At 40.6% G+C, this 16,223-nt stretch overlaps 1 protein-coding gene across 1 annotated transcript in view; it reads left to right on the plus strand.

Moving 5' to 3' along the window:
- The first annotated feature begins 519 nt into the window (after positions 1 to 519).
- The window catches only part of LOC133654381 (acylamino-acid-releasing enzyme-like), a 41,891-nt gene continuing 26,187 nt past the window's right edge, over positions 520 to 16,223 (plus strand). Inside the window, exons 1-17 of the mRNA XM_062054699.1 lie at positions 520 to 761; positions 827 to 953; positions 2,216 to 2,303; positions 2,436 to 2,511; positions 2,615 to 2,706; positions 4,188 to 4,247; positions 4,329 to 4,466; positions 4,554 to 4,645; positions 7,337 to 7,377; positions 10,104 to 10,225; positions 10,292 to 10,352; positions 10,441 to 10,538; positions 13,268 to 13,319; positions 14,649 to 14,737; positions 14,840 to 14,978; positions 15,650 to 15,733; positions 16,115 to 16,195. Coding sequence (XP_061910683.1) covers positions 557 to 761; positions 827 to 953; positions 2,216 to 2,303; positions 2,436 to 2,511; positions 2,615 to 2,706; positions 4,188 to 4,247; positions 4,329 to 4,466; positions 4,554 to 4,645; positions 7,337 to 7,377; positions 10,104 to 10,225; positions 10,292 to 10,352; positions 10,441 to 10,538; positions 13,268 to 13,319; positions 14,649 to 14,737; positions 14,840 to 14,978; positions 15,650 to 15,733; positions 16,115 to 16,195 — 1,645 coding nt within the window. The 5' untranslated portion in view covers positions 520 to 556. The remainder of the gene's footprint in view (positions 762 to 826; positions 954 to 2,215; positions 2,304 to 2,435; positions 2,512 to 2,614; positions 2,707 to 4,187; positions 4,248 to 4,328; positions 4,467 to 4,553; positions 4,646 to 7,336; positions 7,378 to 10,103; positions 10,226 to 10,291; positions 10,353 to 10,440; positions 10,539 to 13,267; positions 13,320 to 14,648; positions 14,738 to 14,839; positions 14,979 to 15,649; positions 15,734 to 16,114; positions 16,196 to 16,223) is intronic.

Below are 16,223 nucleotides of genomic sequence, written 5' to 3' on the forward strand. Positions count from 1 at the left end.
TTTCATACCACCGGTTGTTACAAATAATTACTATCTTTTAAATATCAAGCTTTTAAGCGTGATGTAAGCCCTTAATACAAAATAAAAAGTCATTTTGTACATTTATACAAATAAGTCAAGGCAGTGCTGACTACTAGAAAATAGTTGTATTGATATTGTTTGCAATGTTATACCACACGGTATTTAAATTGGGCTTTTCACTGAACACCTATTTTTTAATATGATATAAGGCCTAATATCTTTTCTATAAAAAAAAAAAAATGATAGTAACACCTCTAACTGATAGAAAACTGTTGAATATTTGTACTCTTATGTTTTTTTATTATTAATGTTCATTCAATGTTGTGGTGTTTTTTTGTAAATGGGTATTACCTTTTTTACAAAGTTAAATCACAGCTTTGTGTGTCAACGTATTTGGAATGTGCTCTAAGCAATCGTTGCATGTTTAAACAAGCCCTCCTGTTCAGTTTATGCTCCACGTCATTCACTTTGCGGATCCATTCCAGCGTAGTGTACAGTCTGAAGTAAAGCTACCTGAAATTTTCTTGGATACATCATGACCAGACTATTGTCCTGCTGGCGACAACTGGTTCCACTGAGGCGTAGTTTCAGTTGTTCCGCTTCTTGTCAGGTGATGACCAACCCTGAGGATATTGCCAAACTCTACAGACAGCTCAGCCTCTTCCCCTCACTGACCAGGGCAGACGTGGGACCTGTTATTACCTCCCAATATGGAGGCAAATACAGCAACATATACACAGGTTTGTGCCCATGCATGCAGCTGCCAGTATGATTATAGATGTTGATTATACAATATGTGTTGCAGAATGGAGCCAGCGTGACCTGCAGAGGAGTGAGAGTGTCAAGTTTTGCAAGCAGTACATTGTGTTCCATGATGACAAATCAGTGGTCTTCTCAGCGCCATCAGGGAATTGCACCGAGGTCCAAGGAGTGTATGTACGAGTTTTGTTGTTACTCTTCTAATAGACACTATATTGCCAAAAGTATTTGGCCACCTGCCTTGACTCACATATGAACTTGAAGTGCCATGCCATTCCTAACCGATTGGGGTTTAATATGATGTGGGTCCACCTTTTGCAGCTATTACAGCTTCACCTCTTCTGGGAAGGCTGTCCACAAGGTTGCGGAGTGTGTTTATAGGAATTTTCGACCATTCTTCCAAAAGCGCATTGGTGAGAAGGCCTGGCTCTCCGTCTCCGTTCAAATTAAGCCCAAAGGTGTTCTATCAGGTTCAAGTCAAGACTCTGTGCAGGCCAGTCAAATTCATCCAGACCAAGTTAACCCATGTCTTTATGGACCTTGCTTTGTGGAAGGGCCCGCTCCAAACTGTTCCCACAAGGTTGGGAGCATGGAATTGTCCAAAATGTTTTTGGTATCCTGGAGCATTCAAAGTTCCTTTCGCTGGAACTAAGGGGCCAAGCCCAACTCCTGAAAAACAACCCCACACCATAATTCCTCCTCCACCAACTTTCACACTCAGCACAATGCAGTCTGAAATGTACCGTTCTCCTGGCAACCTCCAAACCCAGACTCGTCCATCAGATTGCTAGATGGAAAAGCGCCATCTCACTTTAGAGAAGGCGTCTCCACTGCTCTAGAGTCCTGTGGCGACGTGCTTTACACCACTGCATCCCACGCTTTGCATTGGACTTGGTGATGTATGGCTTAGATGCAGCTGCTCGGCCATGGAAACCCATTCCATGAAGCTCTCTGCATACTGTACGTGGGCTAATTGGAAGGTCACATGAAGTTTGGAACTCTGTAGCAAAGTCTTTGCACTATGCGCTTCAGCATCCGCTGACCCCTCTCTGTCAGTTTACGTGGCCTACCACTTGGTGGCTGAGTTGCTGTTGTTCCTAAACTCTTCCATTTTCTTATAATAAAGCCGGCAGTTGGCAGTGGAATATTTAGGAGCGAGGACATTTCACGACTTGATTTGTTGCACAGGTGGCATCCTATGACAGTTCCACGCTGGAAATCACTGAGAGTGGCCCATTCTTTCACAAATGTTTGTAGAAACAGTCTCCATGCCTAAGTGCTTGATTTTATACACCTGTGGCCGGGCCATGTGATTAGGACACCTGATTCTGATCATTTGGATGGGTGGCTAAATACTTTTGGCAATGCAGTGTATTTTAATTGACCTAACTGAGCATGCATAACCACAGCACTTCAACCGACTTCTTCATGTCAGGTTGTTAAGTCAAGATGCTCCTTCGGGACAAATGAAGGCTGTAGTCCGAGAGTGCACCGTCAGTGGGGACGTCAAACAGTTTATGGAGGTTTGTTGTTCTCTCCACTTCTAATCTGCATCAAGTCTCAGTCAGCCAGTTAAATGCCAGCACTGTGTTGTAAAAGAACAAACTACACTACAGTTTCACCTCTTCTTGGTTTATAACATTGTTATTTTCCAGATTTGGATTAAAAACATCAAGGTGAAAAGCATCAATATAACAGCTTTAAAGATGCATGGGAAAGTTTATGAAGATCGTAAGTTAATTGAAACATTAAAAAAAAAAAAAACATACTGTTGTTCTTGTGATGTCTTTTTATTTATATATTTTTTTTTAAACTCAATTTTTTTAATTCTCAGAGCACTTTGGTTGCTTGGCATGGTCCCACTCTGAAACCCACCTGCTGTACGTGGCTGAGAAAAAGAGACCCGGGGCAGAGTCTTTTTTCCAGGTGTGACAGCAAGACTCACTGAAAGTTTCATGTACTGCAAGGCTATGTAACTGCCGGCCCGGGGGCCAAATCCGGCCCGGGAATGACACCATACTAGCGCCTGAGTTCAGTTTAAAAATTGGGAGAAACCTATTTTCAGCAATTTTTTAAAAACACAATAGTGCTCCTGTAGTATAGAAGAACTTAGACCACTGTAAACACATTGGCAGATCCTTGCGTTGATATTTTAACCTTGCTAGCAAACCTAGAACTCTATGGTCAAAACTTGTGATTTACATAACTGAGGCGTTCCTCAAAGCACCCCTTTAAGTCCTCTCCTTTTTGGAGGTTGCAATATCTCTTTGTGATTTGATTTATGTAAACAGGGTGTTGCCGTAGCTTGTTTACTTCAGATGCAGTCAGTAGTCATTTGTTCTACTTCTTTAGTTATACCAGTGGTGTTCCTCAAGGTTCCATTTTAGGTCCTCTCTTTTTCATCATTTGGGCTATTTTGGACTGATAAGATTAAAAATAACTTGCGACAGACTCGCATTTTTGCAGAAGATTCTCAAAAACACTAGAATGCTGTCATACAGAAGATATTTGACTAGCTTCTTTGCAAAAGGTCTTTAAGAACAACAGCGGGCTCCTGTAACTCTGACAATATAAATTGACTGAAGTCAAATGTCTATTGTAGAGGACAGTGGTTTTTACAAAAATATTTAAAATAAGATTATTAGTGATAGAAGAAGCTCCCCCCAACCACCCACCCCCGGTTCTTGTGATTTCTGGAAATGCGGCCCCCAAACAATTTAGTTGTACACTACCGTTCAAAAGTTTGGGGTCACATTGAAATGTCCTTAATTTTGAAGGAAAATCACTGTACTTTTCAATGAAGATAACTTTAAACTAGTCTTAACTTTAAAGAAATACACTCTATACATTGCTAATGTGGTAAATGACTATTCTAGCTGCAAATGTCTTGTTTTTGGTGCAATATCTACATAGGTGTATAGAGGCCCATTTCCAGCAACTATCACTCCAGTGTTCTAATGGTACAATGTGTTTGCTCATTGGCTCAGAAGGCTAATTGATGATTAGAAAACCCTTGTGCAATCATGTTCACACATCTGAAAACAGTTTAGCTCATTACAGAAGCTACAAAACTGACCTTCCTTTGAGCAGATTGAGTTTCTGGAGCATCACATTTGTGGGGTCAATCAAACGCTCAAAATGGCCAGAAAAAGAGAACTTTCATCTGAAACTCGACAGTCTATTCTTGTTCTTAGAAATGAAGGCTATTCCACAAAATTGTTTGGGTGACCCCAAACTTTTAAACGGTAGTGTATATACCTACTGTACTGTGTCCTCAGAATATATAACAGAAGTTTCAGATCTTTGTGGATGTGTGGAATTGACTTGCTCTGCCTGAGTTTGCATAGGAAGACACGACTGTGATGTCAGACACACAAGTTATTCTGTATCTGACGTTCTGGTTGTAGACAGATACCTCACCGTCGTCCTTCATTGCAGATGAAGAAGAAGCTAATGGACCACAGAAAGTAGCTTTGAATTCTTAATCCAACATTTTTACAAGTTTTAGTACTAGATAGTGATATTGTAGTGTTTTTGATGACCTACAGGGGGACCAGTTTGTCTTCTATGAAGACTGGGGCGAGTCTCTGGATGGAAAGTGCAGCCCAGTGATTTGTGTCCTGGAAGTTGAAGGTGAAAGTGTTTCCGTGCTAGAGGGAGTGCCTAAGAACATCTCACCAGGGCAGGTTGGTGCAATGCGCCAGAGAACTAGTTTGTCTTTATTGTTAAAACGCTCTGCAATACTTCTCTTCCCTCTCTCTTGGTTTCTGCAGGCGTTTTGGGCCCCAGGTGACACAGGTGTGGTGTTTGTTGGATGGTGGCATGAGTCATTCAGACTTGGTCTGGAGTACTGTCCTACAAGGAGGTCAGTCAGGAGTTGAGCTTTTTGCTGTATTTTAATAAGCCTATTCAATATTTATGTACCAAAGCAGTGCCTGACATAAGTGGTTAATGTTGTTGAGGTTTAACCCTCTGGGTATTTTGGGCACTTTTCCATCTTGTAAGGTAAATCTTTGTTCTATTCTTGGCCATAACTTGGGTTGTCTTACTCTGAAATATCACTTTTTTTTCCCCGAGGTGGCGTTTTTTCATGTTAATTCTTAAAACGTTTATTTCCAATTCTTTCATACATCAATTTACACGGGGAAATCATTTTAACCCAGTCAAGTAGCCCCTGAATGAAAAAAGTGTATGATACTAAATTGCTATTCGGTTTGGAATCTGACACAGAAAGCAAATAAAACAGTGCATCAAAATGTGTTTTATTACTAATCTTATGTAAATTCAGAAATTTGTACCTTTAAAGTACTAGTGTAATTAGAAAAATAAATGCTACTTATATGCTGAATTGTGTGACACTTTATCCGTTTAACCATATCCAATTATATTTCCAATCCAGACATATGTGAAAATACCATCGAAACATCCACAAAATGCTACAATTTCAAACGACCATTTTGAATGTCCTGCTCCAAAAGGCTTCAGCAATTTCCGTAGATTCGGGATCTGATGATATCACGGTGGGGACACCTCTGCATTCTGACCATATCAGCAGATCAGTCATGCTCGAAATACCTGGAAAAAGATATGCTGTTCATCATTCAGAATCCCTATTTAAGACAAGAACACAGTTTTTTTATTTTATGCATTCTAAATTGTAAAAAAAAAAAAGCCCACAAAGCCCTCTAAATATCCATCTAAAAAACACCAACAATACTCTATTTACATCTCCTGACCAGAATATTGACCAAGTATTGGCGGTATTGTTATTATAGGTGCTAACGCAGACAAACTATTTTAATTACACAGCTAACTAGCTTATGCTGCTGTATTGACATACTGAGCCTGGCGGTGACCTGCTGCTGGTGGTGCATCGCTTCTAAACAGGGGAAAGTTAATTCTAGATTATAAATCTTGCCTTTCACCTATATAGTAGATGGTCATGGCCATAAACCCAGAAGTTGGTAAACTTTGATGTCCAACTTAGGCCCGGAGATCGCGAGAAAGACAAAAAGACCCTTCCTGTAGATCATAACTAATTATTTATCTAAACAGGAAGATATGAACATCCCATCAGTCGGCAGCCTAGTGAGAGCAGACGTTGTACAGTAAGTGATTGTTTTATTATGTTCTTAGTTTGTACATCTTGTTCAGCACTTAGCAATACTGCTGCATGATGATTATGTGTTTCACTAAAGCTGGATCTGTTTAACACACAGCTTCTAAAACGTTTTACTTATTCTATGATGAAAAAAATATAAGGTTCTGGATCATAATTGGTCCCAAAGTAATCGCTCTGTTCCCTAACGAAGTCTGTCAAGAGTAGTATGTTGTTGTTGAAGGGAACTGTGGTTCCCACTTGCACGCCACAGTTCACATGACTGCTAATGCTCATTATCCCACAAAATGGTTTGGGAATGTCTGTGAGATTTATAATATTTTGGTCATGTCTATTTTTTTGGTGTTATAAATCAGAAATATATGATAATCACTTCAATATAGATGCAACTTGTTTTACATTGTCCTGGCTGTCAGGTTCAAACACAGATGACATCTATTAAACAGACAAGAAGCAAGGAATTAAACAGAGACAGGATTCAATTTAGCTCAATGAGGAGAGCGCGTACACCTGTACTCTTGTACAGTGTCGTCCCACGCTCTGACGAAAGGATTGCAAGCCTCCTCTTTTATTTGGACTTTCCCTGATTACATGGCAACAGCTGTTTCTAAGGGGAGAGGGGGTCGTAAACAGCTGTTGCCCTCGGTCACAAAACAGTTCAAAGAAAAGATGCCTGGAGCTTGCTTCAGGTCCTGCTTCCTCTCCGCTTTGTAGATCTCGGGTCAAGACAAGATCTTCCTGTGGATCACAATAGATCAAAGAAACCGACACCTTCATGTCGCTTCCCATCGTACACAGTGGAGTTTTACAAGCCTTTTGCTTGGTAAGATCAAAGACAGCTTTTGTCCTCTCGCCGGGAACTCATGGAAACAGAAAGTTTTGTAAAAACTTTCATACAATTGTTCTGACACTGGCACGTTAACTTTAACTACATGGATGAAAATTCATTTTATGCAATTTTTTTCTAAATATATAAAATGACATAATTAAATCAAGTAGGCAGTCAAATGTTTAAAATAATATAAAAACATGACATGTTAGCGCAACGTGGACTAAAGTTGATTGAGAATTTTGAGCAAAAAAAGTCCAACAAAATACGAATCCAAAAATGTTTTAAACACTCTTAACTCCCTGATGACTTTTTTTGTTCTGGAACTACTTTAGTGCTATTAAATGATGTATGCTCCAGTGGGATAAGAACTATACAGTTATGTTTTTGTTGCAACTTCTCTGTGCTTCTGGTCCTAAGTTTTAATTAACCATTTCAATTCCAATTAATCATCTGACTGTGGATTTATGACCAAAAGTGTTTAAAGTATAGACTAGTTCAAAGTTCATACCATCGATACTTGTTTTATTTAATGGTGAAATTCCAACCCCTGTCTTTATTAGTGACCCCTTCACAGGAGCTCAACTGCATTTCTCCTTTTTGATCAGGTCTTCATTGTTCTATGTGGCCCTCACTGATGCTTCATGTGGTAAGTGCAGTCTTGCTCGTGCTCAGTTCTTAAACAAAGTTGAGATATGAGAGAATTTTTACAGATATTGTAGTTTGAATTATAGTGTGAGGGCTATGAATTTGGTATACTGTGAAATACTGTAATGAATATTATACACACACACAATAGCACAGTTGTGCAAGTTCCCTGAACATGTGTTTAACCAAGGTCTTGAATAGTTCCGCTTGTAGAAACACGCAAAACGTCCCGCAGAAAGTGTTTCTTAATTCATCTGCTAGTAGGGGTGTCCCAATACAACTTTTTCGCTTCCGATATGATACTGATATTGCAGCCTTGAGTGTTAGCTGATACCGATATTGATTTGATACAAAATCCAAATTTTTTGAAATATTATGTTGTGTTCAATGTTAGAAAAGATCAAGTGAAATTAGTCAAACACTTATGGTAGGTATTAAAAACCCTAACCTAGTTAATATTAACTATCTGGGATGGACTTAAGTTCTCTTTAAGTTCAAGTGGAGTGGTAATCATGACACAGTTAGTTAAATGATGCGGACACATTTTTTGCATGAGACTTTTCTACTTTGTATACATAAGAAATATGCAACTATAATTATTATATACTTGTTTGTACTGACAAATGTGATGTTTTAGACCAGTGGTCCCCAACCGGTACCGGTCCATGGATCGATTGGTACCGGGCCGCACAAGAAATAAAAAAATTAAAATATATATAAAAAAATATATATACACTACCGTTCAAAAGTTTGGGGTCACCCAAACAATTTTGTGAAATAGCCTTCATTTCTAAGAACAAGAATAGACTGTCGAGTTTCAGATGAAAGTTCTCTTTTTCTGGCCATTTTGAGAGTTTAATTGACCCCACAAATGTGATGCTCCAGAAACTCAATCTGTATAAAGGAAGGTCAGTTTTGTAGCTTCTGTAACGAGCTAAACTGTTTTCAGATGTGTGAACATGATTGCACAAGGGTTTTCTAATCATCAATTAGCTTTCTGAGCCAATGAGCAAACACATTGTACCATTAGAACACTGGAGTGATAGTTGCTGGAAATTGGCCTCTATACACCTATGTAGATATTGCACCAAAAACCAGACATTGGCAGCTAGAATAGTCATTTACCACATTAGCAATGTATAGAGTGTATTTCTTTAAAGTTAAGACTAGTTTAAAGTTATCTTCATTGAAAAGTACAGTGCTTTTCCTTCAAAAATAAGGACATTTCAATGTGACCCCAAACTTTTGAACGGTAGTGTATATATATATATATATATATATATATATATATATATATATATATATATATATATATATATATATATATATATATATATATATATTTATTTTTTTTTAAAAATTAAATCAACATAAAAAACACAAGATACACTTACAATTATCAACAATGCAATTGTATCAAATGCAACAATACATATATGTAATGATAACTTGACTTACAAAAGAAAACAGATAAATGGAGGGGAAGAAAAAGAAGCAAACTGTATTAACCTTATAGATTGTTATAGAAACATTAGGTTAAGCTTTGTCAGTGTGCCGTGTTTTACCCAGTTTCCCCTCGGGCAGGGGTGTCAAACTCATTTTAAAATCTGTGCACACGCGGGCCGGACTATTAAAATCATGGCATTAAAACTAAAAAATAAAGACAACTTCAGATTGATTACTTTGTCTTACTTTGGTCAAAAATAGAAGACAGAAAAATAGAAAACACATTCTGAAAATAACACAATAAAAATATAGAAAAAAATACCGGCAGGGGTAAAGTTCCGATCCATGAAGGAAAGAAGAAAGTGAATAAATGTTTATAACTGAATAAATTTACATATTCATAAAAATGTGTTTTCTTTTGTATTATTTTTTTAATGAATTAAGTAACATCTATGACAATTTTTTTCCAAAACACAATATAGAATGTGAGATATAACAGGATAATGCATACATTTATCATTTGTTTTCAAAACGGTTACAAAAAAGTGGAACCCCAAAAATTTACTGTGGGAACCCATTTTTAAAATTCCTAGTGCCAACACTGATGGAGTATTGGTGCGTGCAAAACAGCAGCAGGTGGCTGTGGCCTGCGGGCCGGTTCTAATACTAATCAAATATCATCCCGGGGGCCATAAATAATTCATTAACGGGCCGGATCTGATCTTGACTTTGACACATAGACCCTAGGGGAACAAAGTTAATATATGTTTGATGAAACGTGATTATATGCATGACTGAATGTATGCATATGTGCTTGTAAATGTACAGTATGTGTATATGTATGTTTGTACAGTGAACGTGCATGTAGATGTATGTACCGTGAGTGTGTATGTACTGTATGTACTGTATTTGTGTATGTATTTGGGCGCGTAGGTACCTATGTTTGTGGGTAAGTACCAATGTGTGCACGTATGTATGTATTAATGAATGAACATACATATGTGTGTATATATGTATTAATAATTGTGTGTATGTGAATTTGTATGTATAATATATTTGTCTCCCAGTGTGTGTGGGAGCCAAAGTACGCAGCAATTTACAGGTATATGGTTTCACAGTTACACTGTACAACCAGCCTTTTGAGGAAAACCTTAACTAGCGTGTGGCCCGTGCTGAAAACAATACAAATCAAGTTTTTTGTAAAGTCTTTGTCACATAATGTCCCATAACATTTACCAGGAATGAACTGATCTGACAAAGTTATTGAATATCTTTTCACAGAGCAATTGTCATCTGCAACGGGTACAGTGGCTACTCCCCGACTGAGCCCGGACAAGCGTCGGATTGTTTACCTGAAAAATGTAGTTGATGGGCCGTCAACGCGTTGGATCCAACTGTGTGTGGTAAAGTTCCTTCTTTGTTAAAGATGTCAACTGAAAGCCCAATGTTGACTGGTATCATTTCTCCAGTATGATTGGTATACTAAGAAGACGTCTGTGGTGGTAGATGTAGTCAAGAGACCACGAGAGGGTAAAAAGATATATGCTCACTTTAATGCGAATCAACGCTAATAAGGGCCATATTGGATTCATAACTTTGTTTTTGCATTGTTTTACAGATGGCTTCACTGGCATCTACAGCGTTCAATTGTCATCTAAGTGTTGGTCAGCTGATAGTCAGCGGATTATTGTTGCCTGTCTTCAGCGGAGCCGGAAGGTACTTTCACTTCAACGGTTCTAGACATAGGCCCACTGGTATGTAATAGATATAATATACAGCAGTGGCCACCAAATATTTTGAGCCCAATATCCCTGGTCTCAGCATGGGGCTACTGTCTCCACAGGTTCCAAAAGTGGGGTTCTTGGCCAATAGTCCACCATGCCAAACACAATCAAAAGCCTTCTTGATATCTAACGCATTACCTCTCTTCTTGTTGGGTATCCAGACAATCATTGCACCATTAGGTGATGTAGGATAGCAAGTCAACATTAAACCTCTTCTCCCAGGAACCATATTGGGTATTACTGAGAAAGTTGTTGTTGTCCATATGTTTACTGATATGGTCACTGATAATAGTTTCCATAACCTTTGAAATGATTTGTAGGCAAAACCATTTCCCGGCGTCGTTTTGGCACCAACAACTGGGTGTGTTCCTCCCCGGTTTGAGTGTCACGGCCCACTCGGTATAATCTGTCCCGAATAATTGAAAAATGGGGGAATACGCGCGCTTTCCCCGGGCGCACCAGCTGACCGTTAATGTAATCCACCTGGTCCCAGGCCGCGCGCAAGGTTTCATCACGGGACTGCTCGAGGGGAAATCCTCCGTAGGTTGCCACCGGACGGCCTGGGGGGGGGGCTCCCGCAAAGCCCCCGCAAAGCCCCCACCGGTTCCCGCTCTGCAGTACCGGATGAAGCCGCGTCGCCACTGAGAACTGCGCGGATACTCCCCTCTCCTACTGTCCGTGAACGCATCCCCACACATTGTGTCACCAAATGGTTAGATCCCAGCCAATTTCTCCCTACAATTACGGGGTGCGTAAGGTGCGCGCTTACGGCAACCTTGACACTATGCTTTTGATCCTTATATAAAATTATCACTGGCACAATAGGGTACTCGTGCACATCCCCATGAATACACCTAATTTTCACCCGTGTTGCCTGCCTCAACGGCCCGGGTCGAACCCGGTTTTGGTGGATCATGGACTGTTTGCAGCCTGAATTCACCATCGCCCGGTATGTACCCCCTTGTACTCTAACCGGGACACAGTACGTCTCCCCCAGATCGGGGCGGGTGCTGGAGGCCCGACAACCCGCATCACCTGCTCCACCTCTAACATGGAGCACTCCCGGCGCACGTGTCCGGGTTGTCCGCACCCCCAGCACACCGGCCCTGGTGTTCGAGGCGCCATCTGCGAGGGAAGCCCCCTCTCCGCAGCGCCTGTATCCTGAAATGCACAAGCAGAGGAGATATTATAGCCTCGTGCCCCCCGCCCCTTGTTGTGTGTATATGGGTGTGTTTTTTTGTTCGATGCCCGCGTGGGGGACCTGCTTGTTGGCTCCGGGTGGCTCGGCCGTGCGTGGTCGCTGCTACAGAAATGTCACCTCCTGCGGCGCGAGTCGTTGGCAGGGTGCTAAGGTGGGCTTTTCGGCTGTCTTTGCGGTTGCCTCCCGCTAAACCGCCAGGTGCTCCTCCGCCAGTTTCACCGCTGTCTTTACGTCTTGTGGATTGTGGTACCGCACCCATGCGGACGTCCTGGCCGGGATGGCATCAATGAACTGCTCCAGGACGATGGATTCCAACATCTTTGGGTCCAGCCCGTTGGGCTGGAGCCACCGGGTTGCCGCGTCCCTCAGCCGATATGCCAACACAAAGGGCCGGTCCTCTGGCCCCAACTTCATGGCACGAAACTTTCGGCGCTGGTCTTCTGGGCTTCTGCCGACCCGGTCCAGGATGGCGTGGCGTAAGTTGGCGTACTGCATGCGGGCGGTCGCTGGGAGACTCAGCGCCGCCCCCTGCGCCTCCCCTACCAGGAGCGGCAGCAGCTTCGCGCCCCATTCCTCCTCTGGCCACTTGCACGACATCGGTGTGGCCTCGAAGACATCCAGGAATGTCTGCGGGTCCTCCCCCTCCACCATGCGCTTCATGGAGGACATCCCTCCCGCTGCCTCTGCTCTGTCCATCAGCACTTGCAGCACTTGGGTCTGCTGCCGGCTCGCCGTTGACACCTGGGTCAGAACTTGGCCCAGCGCCTCCAGAGGAGTTGGTGCCGACATCCTCTTCGTGGTCCGCTATTTTGTTGGGCGCCACTGTGAAAAGGTCTCTATGCTCGGGTTCTTCTGGGACCACAGGAACTGGCACAACCCTCCGATGCAGCGTTTACAATTGTTTTTATTTTGTTTTCAAAAGTCTCTTTCTGCTTTTCAGCCGTCTTTCTCGTGGCGTCGCTCTCTTGCTCTCCAGCCCAAAACTCCTCATGGTCTCCGACGCTGCTAATAAAGGAACAGGTGATTAGATAACTCGTTCCAGCTGAGATATCCACTCACCTGTCTGCTGCTTAATGGCCGGCCCCTGCACACACCCCGCCCGCAGGGAACGCGTGAACCACGCCCCTCTCCACACAAGATATCAGCTGAAAGAAGCTGATTGGCTGACATCCGGATAGCATGACTGATAACTACATTTCTGTAAATTATCATCTGTACAACTGGCGATAATAGGTACAGTATGTATTTAGTTATGTATTTCAACAATAAGCACCTATAATTGGAAATATAAAGTATATATTATTGATGGTGGTGCAGTGTAGTGAGCATCAAATCAACTGATGATGAGTTGGAATTGTCATGTACTTTACCCTGTTGTGTTTAATTGTGTTTAAGTCATACATTTTGCTTGTTCATGTGACATATACCCTCTGGGTAATTGTTTTGTGTCCTTCTTAAAGAATCTGTTGATGGTGAATACAGACACAGGGAGTGTCACCTCCTTAACTTCAAGTGAGTCATTACTCTACAATAGTACGATATTGCTTAAACTGTTATTTTTGGTTACCCCCACCACAAACAAATCACTGAAGAAAATCATTTGATAATAATCAGGGCCAGAAAGCTGGCCTATCCTCAGTTTTACAAATAATATAATTTTGCCCAAACTAAAGAAAATAAACAAACACAGAAATGAGCACTGTTGGAGTTGTTAGACCATATGTGCCAATACAATATTTGGTACCGCAAACATTTGCTATAACATAAATGGTACAGTCATACCTCAACTTACAAGCTTAATTGGTTCTGTGACAGAGCTCTTAACTCAAAACACAATTAATTATCCATCAATCCATTTTCTACCGCTTGTCCCTTACGGGGTCGCGGGGGGTGCTGGAGCCTATCTCAGCTGCATTCGGGCGGAAGGCGGGGTACACCCTGGACGAGTCGCCACCTCATCGCAGGGCCAACACAGATAGACAGACAACATTCACACTCACATTCACACACCAGGGCCAATTGTAGTGTCTCCAATCAACTTATCCCCAGGTGCATGTCTTTGGAGGTGGGAGGAAGCCGGAGTACCCGGAGAGAACCCACGCTCACGGGGAGAACATGCAAACTCCACACAGGATCGAACCCACGACCTTCGTATTGTGAGGCACACGTATTATCAATTTAATTGGTGTTTTACCATGGAGAGTGTACTTATATGGTATCTCCTTCAGCGGATTCTCCATCAAACACACCAAAGGCAGTGTTTGTATATTTTTATAGATGGCTGACAATATTGACTCATTCCATTCCATTTCAAAATGTTACAGACTTGCAGTGATACTTTCAAACTGCTTCGTCAAGTTGGCAACACATTCGGTCGTGTTGTTTATGATTTTTTTTTCTTGAGTTCAATCATCCACTTCTTTTTCAGAGCACTGTCCTTCACACTCACTTTCTTCCTTCCCATGTTTGGAAAAACTAAGTTATGTCCATCTCTAGGTATAAACTAATGCTAGTGAGTAAGACCAGATGTTTTGTTCGGCTCTTTCAGGGTTCACTGTGACATTCCCTATGCCAACTAATGACGAGGATGCTCGTAACTCAAATTTTTGTTTGCACCATAAAGCACAGAAATTAGCTGAGAGACTGAGCTCATCTCAAAACACTCCTAAATTGTGTCACTGTTAAATTGACTGTATTCTTTTAGCTGCATTTCAAAAATAATCCCTGTACTGTGTGTGAATATGATTAGACGAGAATGATGGTTGTTACCAATAATGCGTTGACAAAGATATCCATAGACACAAATGCACTAATAAAGTGATTTTCCTTGGTTCTGTAAAGGTTTGGACTCGGGTGCTTGGTATGTGCTCACCGTAGAGCGAGATCTGATAGTGGCAAGCTGGTCCTCTCCAAACTGCCCTCCATGTCTGGTGAGATCTGTTGCATACTGTGTAGTCACTTTTCAAGCATCCTTGACTTAGTATTTTATTAATGAAAACAACATGATCAGGGAATGTTTCTCATATTTTCAGAGGGTGGGCTTCCTTCCAGCCAGGAATTCTCCAGACAAAGTGGTCTGGGTTTCTATGGAAGAAGCTCAGCTGCTGTCAGAAATTGATTGGCAGATTTTGACATTCACCCATCCTTCAGAGCAAGACAATAGTGACTATCGTATGAGTAAAATTCGGATTTCTTTCCCCTATATGAATGTACAGTGGCGCAGATGGTAGAGCGACCATGTCAGCAACTTGAGGGTTCCAGGTTCGATTCCAGCTTTGACCATTCTAGTCACGGCCGTTATGTCCTTGGGAAAGACACTTCAAGCTTGCTCCTGATGGGTCGTGGTTAGCGTTTTACATGGCAGCTTCCGCCGTTAGTGTGTGAATGGGTGAATGTGTAAAGCGCTTTGAGTATCATTCCAGGTATAGTAAAGGGCTATATATATATATATATATATATATATATATATATATATATATATATATATATATATATATATATATATATATATATATATATATATATATATATATATATATATATATATATATATATATATATTATATATATACATATATATATATATATATATATATATATATATATATGTATATATATGTATATATATATGTATATATATATATATATATATATATATATATATATATATATATATATATATATATATATATATATATATATATATATATATACAGACCATTTATTTACCTTTTTACAGTTCTTAAAGTTAATGCCAGATTTACAGATTTTATACATCAGCAGTGAAAAAAAAATTGCAATGTCAATGAATGAATTAAAAATATATATTTTCTGTTTTCCAGCTGGCCTTGACTTTGAAGCACTGCTGGTTAAACCAAAAGAGGTGAAGGACGGAGTGAAGATGCCTCTTGTCGTGTATCCTCATGGTTTGTTGTTTAGGTTATGATGCCAAAAGACATGCAATCACAATCAATGTAGTGTTCAAGGCACATATCATCAGATGTTTTGTTAATTTGCCTTAAAAAGATTTAAAAAATGTATTGAGATAGAATGTATTTACTGTATGATTATTCAGATTCACTTTTATGGGTGGTGTGCACTGCATACTTTTTTTTACTTGTTAGGGAATGTGTGTAGCCATGTAGTACTCTACTTATTATCCCATTCCCGAATTTAACAGTGTCTACACATTTTTTTATATATTCATACCCATATACAGTACCTATACTGTATATGTGACATTGTAGCACTCATCCTTCTGTTTTCACTCACAAAATGTTTATATTTTGCATTATTTATTGCCATAGGTGGTCCTCACCTAGTGACCGAAGCTGGCTGGATTCTGCCCCACGCCGTGCTGTCTATGATGGGTTTTGCTTTATTACTGGGTAATATATTGTAGCATACGGGAATTAA

The sequence above is a fragment of the Entelurus aequoreus genome, linkage group LG07 (genome assembly GCF_033978785.1).
Source record: "Entelurus aequoreus isolate RoL-2023_Sb linkage group LG07, RoL_Eaeq_v1.1, whole genome shotgun sequence".
Taxonomy (NCBI): domain Eukaryota; kingdom Metazoa; phylum Chordata; class Actinopteri; order Syngnathiformes; family Syngnathidae; genus Entelurus; species Entelurus aequoreus.